The sequence below is a fragment of the Rhododendron vialii genome, chromosome 12a (assembly GCF_030253575.1).
Source record: "Rhododendron vialii isolate Sample 1 chromosome 12a, ASM3025357v1".
NCBI lineage: Eukaryota > Viridiplantae > Streptophyta > Magnoliopsida > Ericales > Ericaceae > Rhododendron > Rhododendron vialii.
Window position 1 is genome coordinate 9,049,696 of NC_080568.1, and position 12,061 is coordinate 9,061,756.

General features: G+C 38.9%; 1 protein-coding gene across 4 annotated transcripts; it reads right to left on the reverse strand.

Annotated features, from left to right (window-relative positions):
• Window positions 1-3,176: 3,176 nt before the first annotated feature.
• Window positions 3,177-6,144, reverse strand: LOC131310497 (F-box/FBD/LRR-repeat protein At1g13570-like). Of its 4 annotated transcripts, none has more exons than XM_058337553.1 (6): window positions 6,039-6,132; window positions 5,702-5,796; window positions 4,460-4,884; window positions 4,084-4,208; window positions 3,845-3,978; window positions 3,177-3,749 (listed from the first exon to the last, which is right to left on the reverse strand). In XM_058337553.1, exons 2-6 carry the CDS (start codon window positions 5,716-5,718, stop codon window positions 3,746-3,748), a joined length of 705 nt encoding a protein of 234 aa, XP_058193536.1. In that variant the 5' UTR covers window positions 5,719-5,796; window positions 6,039-6,132; the 3' UTR covers window positions 3,177-3,745. The 4 variants fall into 4 exon arrangements, with proteins under 4 accessions (XP_058193536.1, XP_058193533.1, XP_058193534.1 ...); XM_058337550.1 differs by having other exon boundaries at window positions 3,845-4,003; window positions 6,039-6,065; XM_058337551.1 differs by lacking the exon at window positions 5,702-5,796 and having other exon boundaries at window positions 3,845-4,003; window positions 4,460-4,890; window positions 6,039-6,144.
• Window positions 6,145-12,061: the final 5,917 nt, after the last annotated feature.

The following is a 12,061-nucleotide window of genomic DNA, read 5'->3' on the forward strand; positions in this document are numbered from 1 at the left end:
GCTCGCAAAATAGAGAAGCATTTTGTTTTGCCCATTTTTGTAGGATAGTTGTGTGAGTTTTTAGAATGGACCTGAGTTTTATTGACTGAAGATTGAGCACTTTGTACTTTAATGGGACGGAGGTAGAGTGAAGGAATTGTTCGAGTTTGTAGTTGACGAAGGAGAGAGAGAGAGAGAGAGAGAGAGAGAGAGAGAGAGAGAGAAGAATGGTAAGCATTTCATACGGCGTCAGGTGGGAGGGTGAAAATGTAAATTAACACAACTTTGTCATGGCTCCAACAAATTCTATCATGGCATTAGCATCACCCTTTTTTTTAGAGGAATTTAGAGGTCAACCCCAAAAAGTCCTGATAAAAATATCCCTTCTTTGTTTCAGTTTATTTTCTTGACTTTTCATGCATTTTTACTATTTTGCCCTTACTTCTTAACTTTTTGTGTACATGCCTATTTTTAGTAAAATTTATATTTTTAGAATTAACTCCTGACCCATATTATTTCGGACAAAAATACCCTTGGTTATGTGAACTTGCTATGAGAACTGTCAATTCTCATAGCCAACTAACATAATATTTCGGACAAAAATATCTCCGTCAGTTCACATAGCTCGAGTTAATATATTATTTTAGACAAAAATACCCCTGAACTATGGTTATAAGAACTGAGACTATGAAAGCTATATTTTTCGAATCAATTCCTGAATCATATTATTTTGAACAAAAATACCCTTGGCTGTGTAAACTAGTTATGAGAATTGTGAAGTCTCATAGTCAGTTCTATGAGAACTGCTCAGTTCTAATAGAAGAACTGGCTATGTGAACTGAGCTATGAGAACTGACTATGTGAAATGTCAATTCTCATAGTCAATTCTATGAGAACTGCCAGTTTTCATAGTTAGTTCTATGAGAATTGGATATGAGAAGTGACTGTTCTCATAGAGAACTAACTTTGTAAATTGGTTATGAGAACTGGACTATGTGAACTGACTATGTGAATTGAAAAATACACAGGTCACATAGTCTTACCACACACTAAAATACACAGTTCTCATAAAAAATATATAGTTCTCATAGAAAATACACGGTTCTAACAGAGTTTTCATGGACAATACACAATTCTCATTGAAAAATACACAGTTCTCATGGACAATTCTCATAAACAACACACATTTCTCATAGAAAATACACACACAAACAAAAATTGAACAAAAACAGAAAATGTAATCAAAATCAAATATATTTATAAATGTTCTCACTGCTATATCTTAAAAAAGTGATCAAAGTAAAAAAATAATACTTCACATAGAAAATAAATTGATTTAAAATTAAATTTTAACTGTCAAGTCTCATAGTCCATTCTCATAGAGAACTGACTATGTGAACTGAGTTATGAGAACTAGCTATGTAAACTGTCAATTTTCATAGTCAGTTCTATGAGAACTATCAGTTTTTATAATCAGTTCTATGAGAATTGACTATGAGAAGTGATTGTTCTCATAGAAAACTTGCTTTGTGAATTACATATGAGAACTGGACTATGTGAACTGAAAAATAATAGTTCACGTAGTCTTACCACACATTAAAATACACAATTCTCATAAAAAAAATATAGTTCTCATAGAAAATACACGGTTCTAATAGACAGTTCTCATGGACAATATACAGTTCTCATAGAAAAATACGCAATTCTCATCGACAGTTCTCATGAACAACACATAGTTCTCGTAAAAAATACACGGTTCTCATAGAAAATACAAATATAAATAAAAATTGAACAAAAACAAAAAATGTAATCAAAATTAAATATAGTTATATATCTTCTCACCGCCATGTCTTAAAAAAGTAATCAAAGTAAAAAATTAATAGTTCACAAAGGTAATAAATTAATTTAGAATTGAATTTTTAGTTAGCTTTATGTGCGCCAAAGCCTTACTATTACAATTCAATTGCTTAAGTAACTTTGGGAAAAAATATTTGCTCTCTCTCAATCTCTCTCTATATATACTTATAGAAAATACATAGTTCTCATAGAAAAATATATAATTCTCATAGAAAATACACACAAACAAAAATTGAAAAAAAAAATAATCAAAATAATCAAATATAGTTATTTGTAAAAAAAGTGAAATGAATATCAACAATTACAGCGGATCCAAAAAAAAAAAATCAACAATTACACAATGTAGTACAGTATCCACAAAAGATCAATTTGATTTTTGGACGCTGAAGATCAACTTACGTATGCACCGTCGACCACGAGGTCATGCTCGGTCACAAATGCAAATTCATCGGAGGCTAGAAAGAACACAGCATCCGCTACGTGGTTGACTCTCAACACAATCACTTTTAATGGAGTTAACGCCTCGTAAACCGTTTCAAGCTGGGCTGCCTCCTTCCTGTGCGCCTCTTGCATCAACAACGTGGCCACCGCGCACGGCGGAGAGGCAGGGCCGTCGATGTCGATAAGGTGGTCCTCTGTGGAGGCGGATCCGGCAGAGTTACAGAGAGGGCTTCCATGGCTGTCGGGTGTGCAGCAAGAGATCTGGACAAAGAGACAGTAGACCGAGGTGGAGCTCGTCAGAGGAGGAAGATGGCCGGAGAGAGAAAGATGACAGAGGTGGTGATTCCGCACCAGCCTGATCTGAGTGGTGGTTGTAGTCGTCGTTGTTGTCCGCGGGTTGTAGGAAAGGAGCACGAGCAGTGATTTTGGGGCAAAATAGTCCATCATGCACATAACCAAGCCTATTAGGTTCGGGAAAATATTTCAGGGTTAGGTTCAAACCGAACCTAAAAAAGAGGACCGGCTTCTAATTTTCTATTTTTTTTAATCTCCTAAACTATGCAAATTTTTCTACTTCGTGCTTGAACTACTAATTCGACAAATTTATCCCCTCAAGGCCTCAACTTTCTGATTGCTTCCTATTTTATCCAATCGTTAACGGTGTTGAACATTTTGGACGAAAAGCCTATCATGTGTCTTATCACGTCCGATCAGAATCAAAATGAAAGGAGCAAAATTGCCATCAAAAAATACATATTCAATAGAAGAGATATAGCTTTTCAATAGACTTGAGACAGAGTGAAATATATGTTGGTTATATAATTTAAGGGAGATGGAATTGGCTTTGTTGGCTTTATAATTTGAGTTGCGCAATTTGATGGACAAGAACCACTGCATCATGAGAAAAAATAGGACAACTCTCACACATAGCTGATAACATAGTTTTCTTAACCAAATGTACACAATAAAGTTTTCTTAACCAAATGTACACAATAAAGCTATGGAACTTATCGTGTCATCAAAAAATGGAACCGCGATATTATCTAAAAGAGAGATGCAACCGAAACGGTTGATTTCTTGCCCCATACCGTAATTTGCCCAAATGAATATTTGTAGCTAGTACCTACTCCCAACAAAAATAGCATTTGACACTTAAACAAGTACCTTCACTCATCAGGGGTCTCACTAACGATGAATTCTGCTTTCAGAGATGCTCTAGGAAATCGTATCAACTCTTTTACCATTGCAAATCCTTTTTCGGCACACATTCCGTGCTCATGCAATATTGCCATCTTCTCGAGTACCTTTGAATGTGCTAACAGAATCTTGACAAAGTGCATTTCGGCCTCTGCACCTGAAAAATGCCGGATCTCCACTTCTCGAAGCCGGTTCAGTGAAAATTTGGAAAAATCTTGCGCTTGCAAAAATTCTGTAACATTATCCTCGATTGGGGTGATGTCATTGTCCATTATCTAGGGGAAACAAATAGAAAAAATAGCATCATTAAGAAGTTCCAAAACATGACAGCAAGGATGAGCGCAAAAAAGAGACTTCTGCCGTAACTCACACTGCTTCGTAGTTTATGTAGGTTTGGCGAGCTTCTAAGCAAGCAAAGAGCCCATGAGACATGATCCAGATTGAAATAACAAACATCAGATAAAACCAGAACTTTGAGTTGGTCCAAAGTACTTGGAAGTCTCTCTGGAACATTACCAGCATCAAATGACTTGAAGGAAATACAGAAAGAAGGAATTAGAAACATAGTCTACAAATGAAGACGATTTCTATGTAGTAAAGCATTCTTACCTCCAAAATGGAGCTATCCAAGTGCATGTCCTCAATAGCAGGTAAAGAATGGAAGAACTTCGCCCATTCGATGTCTGTTTCTTGCTCGGGCCGTTTATCCCAGGAACCCAAAGTAACTGAAATTTCTGCAAGGAGGGGGGTGTTTTCGAGACAAACTGATTCAAAGATGCCAAAAAATTCGAAATATTTGAGATTAGGGGCATTGATTTCCAGGGAGTGAAAATCGGAGCAGCCACGCAATCTTAATCGTTCTAGCTGGAGGCAACTAGAGATGAAGAGTCCAAACATTTCAGAAGAAATAGTCACCCTAAAGAAATTAAGGTTAACAAGCCTGCTAAACCCGTTGAATGTAGGTGGTGGTTTGAAACACAATTACCGAGATCCAAATCCCTCAGTTGCATAAATGAATAGAAGTGGCAAGGAATTTCATGGCGCGGGCCGCCATGAAGGGAAAAAGTGAAGTCCTGGATATTTTTCATTGAGAGGACAAAGATCCAATTGTTGATATCAAGACAGCTTTCAAGCGGACGATACCACAGGTTGAACTTAACTAATGGCCCTCGATGAAAAAGTAGAACTTGGTAAATAACTCCCTTGACTTTTCCGTTGTCCCACCCTTCAAGGAAGAACTTGTCATTAAAAACTAGTTCTGGAAGCGTTACCCATTTGTACCTCCATTTCCTCGACAAGACACTTGTCCTCACTGCATCCCTCAGCGGCAAGCCCTTCAAAATATTTCCAGTGACATTACTTGGCAGATGACTGATTATATCTGAAGTAGATCTCTTATTCCTCTTCATTCTGCAACTTTATGAAATTCGCAGAAAATTAAAATCAGGGAATGCAATTAAATCCTAACGCAGATTGCCGCTTCAATTTAGCGCAAAGGTAAGGAATAAGGATACATGAAAACAAAAAGGTGCAGTTGTGTCCTTTAGCACCCTTAAAGAAAGGAAAGAAAGAGTTTTGAACGACTGAATTCATTATCACGTTCACCTTGTGGAATTCATTTAATCAGTTCAGGACTATTAGACATGACATGTAAGATTTACATCAACATATTTGTTACCATTCTTTTACTCGTCATTGATCTCATTCTTCAGCTCCATTCTGCTTTCTTAAATAGATGGGGCACAATGAACATAAGCTTTGCTACTAAAGCTTGCACAAACTTAAGTTGAACTAATCTTTCACATCATACAAGCATTTCTTAAATGTGTCACAATATACACAATAAATAAGATTGAAACAATTAGAAGTGCTTTGTATAGTGACACCAATTTGCGAGTCTATCCTCTTCCTAACTCAGTTTTGAACCTCAATTGGAAGACAAGACATGAAACCGTCTCCATCACTAGACAAGCCTTCTGTTTTTTCCCCATCACATGGTAAAAGAATCTAGACAGTACACTAAGCTACCCTAACCTCATCCAAACCCAAACCATCAACAAGGATATCAACGTCTCTCCATAGGACTTGAACCCGCGCTAGTAACAATCGCTTTGGAGAAAGGGTGAGAAAAGTAGAGGAGGAGAATTCCTTTCAGATATTTGGATACCTAAAAGAGATGAGAATGGTGAGAAGTTGTTAAGAAATAAAGAAAAAGATGAATCTTTACATGGTCATTTTATTCATCACCAGATCTGCACAACCCTTTCATTAACCTTCCTTGCAATCCAAAGGCTGTAACTACAGCTACACAAGCTCTGGGCACTTTGACCCAAAAACGAATTAAGGTTTCTAACACGAATTACTGATTATGGTATGGGTTTAGAAGGATAATATTGATAAACAAGAAAATCACTGAGAAAAATGAAGGGCAATGTATATGCACACAGACATGTATGCATTTTAGTCTAGAGTGGAGAAATAAGAACCAGCAATCTGACAAATTAATTAATGAGCGAGAAGGGAAAGCTTCTGTTTGAATTGTAAACAAAAGGGATTTCATTTACCTGATTGTGAAATCTGGAAACGAAGAATGACGAGTGGAAGAGAGAGAAAATGCTCTCTTTTCTTTTCGATGAGGGTCCTGATAGGGTTCTACTCCTTTTTGTTCCCCCTCTCAACCACAGGGTTCACGGTACTTGTTGGCTTAAAAGCATCTCCAATGCACCTTCTAGTTGCATCAATATTTTTTAAAGTATTCACTATGTTTTTAAAAATATTTGGATGAAAGTAAAAAAAAATTAATTTTTTGATTCCTCTTGTCAAGCAACCCACAAAATTTTGCCGCAAAAACTAACAAACGCGAAAAAAAATTTGAATAAGAACAAAACTTACCTTTTACACTTTTTGCATAGTGTAACTCCACCTTAAGACAACAAACTCATTTTTCTTTAATTTTGTTGTCTAAATGGTATTTTTAGTAGAAACAAGTAGTTATAATTTGGTATTAGTCTCAAGACGAAAATATACTAGTATGAACTCACCTTTAGGCTTTAGGTATATGAACAAATTGTTTAAATTGGAAGACTAACATAAAATCCTATTCATTGTCTAATTTTAACAATTTTTCGTAAATCTACCGGTGTAGGATCAAGTTGATTTTTTGAACATATATTCTTGAGGATAAGACTTAGTCTTATGAGAATCTTTTTTTCATATAACTACGCCTTGATTCGTCCAAGGATGATCACCACTACCATTATCAGAATCTAAAACGGCACCTCGATGATGAAAGAAAAGCTAGGAGAAAGGAAAAAGGAAAAAGAAGAAAAAAAACACAAAGAAATTCTCGGATCTCAGATATGAGAATGAGGGGTTATTGAATTAAGCGGAAAAAGTGGCCATCACTTGGAAGGACGGAAAACATCCATCAAGGGCAAAGTCCTACTCTCCCACCGCCGCTTTAGGGTGGTGATAACCCTAGGAGAAGGAAGGGTAAGAAGGCCCGAACACGTTGTAAAATGGAGTCATCGTGTTATACAGTGTTCGGCAATATGGACCAGTGACATAAGAAGTCATTGGTCCAGGAAGGTTGTACGGGGGACCTAGTTGTACGGGGTCTAGGTCTGGTTAATATGAGAAGTTATTGGTTCAGGAGACTAATAAAAGAATAGTGACATGAGAAGTCAATAGTCCAAGTAGCTTGTTCGGCAATGAGAAGGCCGAACAGAAGGAGAGCTCCTAAGAAGGTAATGGTCCAAATAAATGATAAAGGACCAGTTACATGTGAAGTGACTGGTCCAGGCAGTCTGTTCGGCGATGAGACAGCCGAACAAGGAAAGAAATCCAATCAGATATTGGAGTAAAGGGAACACTCTAGAAAGGTCCAGAGACAGTGGTATTCCGTTAAGGAATGAGATCCCGAGAATGTAGGATCTGGAAAAGATACCCAACGGAAATGGGATGTTCGACTTGTTATGGAAAAGAGTCCTACAAGGATTAAGGTAATGAACTGATAAGGGAACGAGAATCCAAGATATCCTGGGTTTTCTATAAGAGGTAGGAAACCTAGGGCAACACGGATACTTGGGCAGAAGCATCCATGAATCTATAAATATAAGATAAACCTAGAGGTAAAAGGTACGCAATACATTGCACTCATACGTTACTTCCTATTGATATTTAGGGTTTATTGCCAGTACATGATACTAACTTAGGCATCGGAGGGCCTTTGCCACAAGAGGCAAAGGTGCGCTCACTCCTTGTCTGTTTTGCAGATTAGGGTTCCGACGACGAACTAGGGTTCCGGTCAAGAGGCACGAGAAGCCGTTACAACCTAGTGCTGATCAAAGCAATACTTGAATTTGTCCACCTACAATTGGCGCCGTCTGTGGGAAACGAAAGAGTTCCCTTTGAAATATGACCATGGTGGAAGTAGATCCAGCAACACCACACGACCCAAAGAATATGCTAGATGGAGGAATGGATAAATCTCCACCTGGGGCTCCGAAAAAGCCCGAAGGCGGACACAGGAGGACCACGAGTAAGGGCCGCCCCTTACTGTTCATGATAACTCTAAAAACGGAGAGGGAGAGACGGCTTCGAGATCCACGAGAAGGAGTAAATCCCACCGAAGGGATGAATCGATCGCACACTCCAGGAATGTGCACCATAGCGAAGATGTTCTCGATAAAAAGAGGCAAGAAATCGAGGAGTATGCTCGTCTGATTAAAAAACGAGAGCATGAGATCAGGAAGCTAAAAGGAATCAGGGAACACCCGGAAGATTCCGGATTGTCTCGAAGAGATTCCAGAGGCAACGGGTATGCTATGGTAAAATACAGAAAAGCCCCTTCACGAGGAAGAAGGAGCAGAAGCAGAAGTCCAACCCCAAGGCGACACAAAGCTTCTCCACGAAAAGAGAGGAGCAGGAGCAAGAGCCGAACATCGGAATGAAGGAGGGTTTCTCCAAGAAAGAGGAGAAGCAGGGGCCGAAGTTCTACCCCTGAGGAGGAAGGGACTAGGAAGCATCATAGGGACAAGTACGAAAGACCTGATTCTTATTGGGAAAGGACTAGACCTAACAAAACGAAAGGACTAGAAGATGAAACCATGACTGCACGAGAAGCATCAAGAAAAGCATTGAGGAATATTGCATCCTCCCCTTTTGCAAGAAAATTACAGGAGGCTAGATTGCCGAGCAGAGTGAAACACGGAACATTTGTTATCTACGAAACAGATGCTGATCTCGTGGCACACATACAGCATTACCAGCAGGCAATGTTTATGCATGAAGAAGACGATGCAATTATGTGTAAGATGTTCCCATCGAGTTTGGAGAAGGTAGCTTTGTCTTGGTTCCATAAGTTGGAACCACGCTCCATCCGAACATGGGTGCAGTTGGCTGAAGAATTCACTGCTCGTTTCTTAACAAGCAGAAGAGCTCCAAAAACTTTTGAGAGTCTCTCCTTTATGAAGCAATGCGAGAATGAGCTGATCAGAAGTTATGCAAAAAAATACTGGGAGACTTTCAATAAGATTGAAGGTTGCAGTGAGGAATACACGATTGCCACGTTCAAAATCGGGTTGCCTGTTCGGGGAGAACTGCGTAAGTCCTTGAACATGAGTCCAGTGAGAACATTAGCAAAGTTAATGGAACGGATAGAGCAGCATGCCAGGAACGAAGACGACATATTCTAGGAAGACGGCAAGGTAGTTGCCGAGCTAGTCAAAGGCCTTGCAAAGAAAGCAGACAAGCCAGAGCCCAAGACCTATCGAGAGAGGAAGGACTATGGGCAGGCTAAGAGAAAGCCGAATAAACAAGCACCTGATCCCAAATCTTTCTTTTCCATTACAACGGTTTGGAAGGAGCACATCTATAGGATTCTTTATCGAATAAAGAATCATCCTTACTTTAAGTGGCCCCCAAGTCTCGGTGGAGATAAAAATACAAAACGTGCTACAAATCAGCACTGTAGCTACCATAAGGATTGGGACCATATGACTGAGGACTGTGAGATGTTTAAAAGGCACCTCGATGATCTGGTCTCACGAGGTTATCTCAAGGAATTTATCCAGGAAGACCCCAAGGATAAAGAAAAAGCAATGGAATTGGATTACGAGCAGAATCCAAAGGGCATAATCCATATGATACATGGATTGGCCGAGCCTTATACGAGGAATGAGGTGAGATTACTCCAAAGACAAATCAAACATGACCAACATGTAATGCAGTAGGGAAAGAAAAGAGGGCGTGATGAAGAAACATGCATCGAGGGCATAGTTTTCACTGATGAGGATCTGAGAGGAGTCCTGGTACCTCACAATGATACTTTAGTCATAATCCTATGAGTTGGGGAATATGACATGGAAAGAATCCTGGTGGATTCAGGGAGTTGCACCGAGGTGCTATATTACGATGCATTCAAGAAGTTGGGATTGACACAAGCAGATTTGATACAATCAGTAACCCCCTCGATCGGATTCGGGGCAGGAGCAGTGTGGCCATTAGGAAAGGTAACTTTGCCTATTTGGGCTAGGACAGTGGTACTGCGAACTGACTTCCTGGTGGTGGATGTGCCGTCCTCATATAACGTGATCATAGGGAGAACATGGTTACACAAGATGAGGGCAGTATCTTCCACCTTCCATCAGATGGTAAAATTTCCGGGATCCAATGGGATTGAAAAGATCAAGGGTAACCAGAAGATAGCTCAACAGTGCTTGGTGTCCATCGTAAAGAGAATCCAAAACACCCACCATGTCCATATGGTGGAAGTCCCGGATGAACCGACTATCGAGGATATCGGAAAGGACCTAACTGAGAGGGGAATTGAGGGTTTGAAGAAAATACAGATCAACGAGACTGATCTTGATAGGTATTTTTTAATTGGGGAATCGTTGCCAGCAGAGGAAGAGGCTGAATTGATAAGTTTCCTAAAGACATACGTTGACGTATTTGCCTGGACACTAGAGGAAATGCCTGGGGTGGATGCAGATGTTATTTGCCACCACTTGAATGTCGATCCACAACATCAGCCAGTCATTCAAAAGAAAAGAAGGGCAGCCGTACAACATGTTGATGCTGTAATTGAAGAGGTAGATCGTTTGTTAGAAGCCAAAGCAATAAGGGAAGTTTACTATCCAGAATGGCTATCCAATACTGTTGTTGTGAAGAAGAAGAATGGAAAATGGCGTGTCTGTGTGGACTTCACAAACTTAAACAAATCATGCCCGAAGGACATCTTCCCTCTTCCAAGGATAGACCAGTTGGTTGATGCAATTGCTGGATACGAACGGATGAGTTTTCTCGATGCATATCGAGGATATCATCAGATCGCCATGTTTGGGCCTGATCAAGAAAAGACTTCTTTTATTACACCACGGGAATTGTTGATAAGCACCCGAGAATGTAATGTAGGGTGCGCTAGTGTCTAATTTTAGTTTAATTTAATTACTAATTAGTTATTGTTAACATTGTTTGCTTGTAGAGTGTTCTAGTTCTGTTTTGTAGGTGAATCGCCAAACAAGGGAGTTTTCAAGACTTAAGGCATTTCATGGCCTGAAAATGACCCGATTGCCCGAGCAGAAGCAGAATTGCCCGAGCAAGAGGCATGCTGATGTGAAATTTTAATGTACTCGCAAGCGCACGAATCGTACCGAAGTATAGTACTGCAAGAGCGAGGTCGAACCCACAGGGACTTATGATTTTTATAGGAAAACTAAATAATTTTAAAATGATCCAACCCTAACCTAGTTGACAAAAGTTGTGATTGATTTTTAAACTAAAAGTGAAAAGTAAAAACAATAAACTAAATTATCAAAGACGAGGAAACTGACATTTCTTTTTAATCAAAGGAGAAAATACTAGGGTTTCGGAATCCACACCCATTAACTAGTATCATTATATATTCATGATCATTGACTTTACCCAAACTTTCTTCATGATAATCTGAAAGCTAATTCTGTTACCATGGAAAATATCATCGTGAAAATTCATCAAGAAGTCTAATGTTTGTTCCTCTCCGCTCACAAGTATAAAACCGAATCATTAATTGTATCCGCTTTTAACAAATCACAATAAATATCCAGTTTTATAGTTAACAATGAAAATCCAGCGTTCAATGTTAAAGACAATTCCAAATCATGAGAAAAACATGATTGAACTCATATCCAGAATCTATCCCTAACAATTGATTTGGAGTAAGAACAATTTAATCAAAATCAAACCAAATAATCGGGTAAAATCAAATCTCATGAACATATAAATAATAGTCATTAATAGGGCTTCATCCTCAACCCTAGTTTAAAGGTTTAGCCGCTTATGGAGTACGAACACATATTCATATAATAAAAGAACTCCATAATAAGCTTACGAAAAATATGTAAAGAGTTTTCCTAGCCTTCTTTCTTCGTCGCTGCTGCTCGAGATATGCCGTGATGGTGTGGCTGATGCGTGGTGCTTCTGTTCCTCGAAGAAGTGTCCTCACCCAACCCTCCTTTTGTTTGCTATTAATAAAGCCAAGACTTCCTTTTGAAATGTAATTCCCCTTCCATCAATCTTTCGTTAAATCGGTAAATACCGATTATAT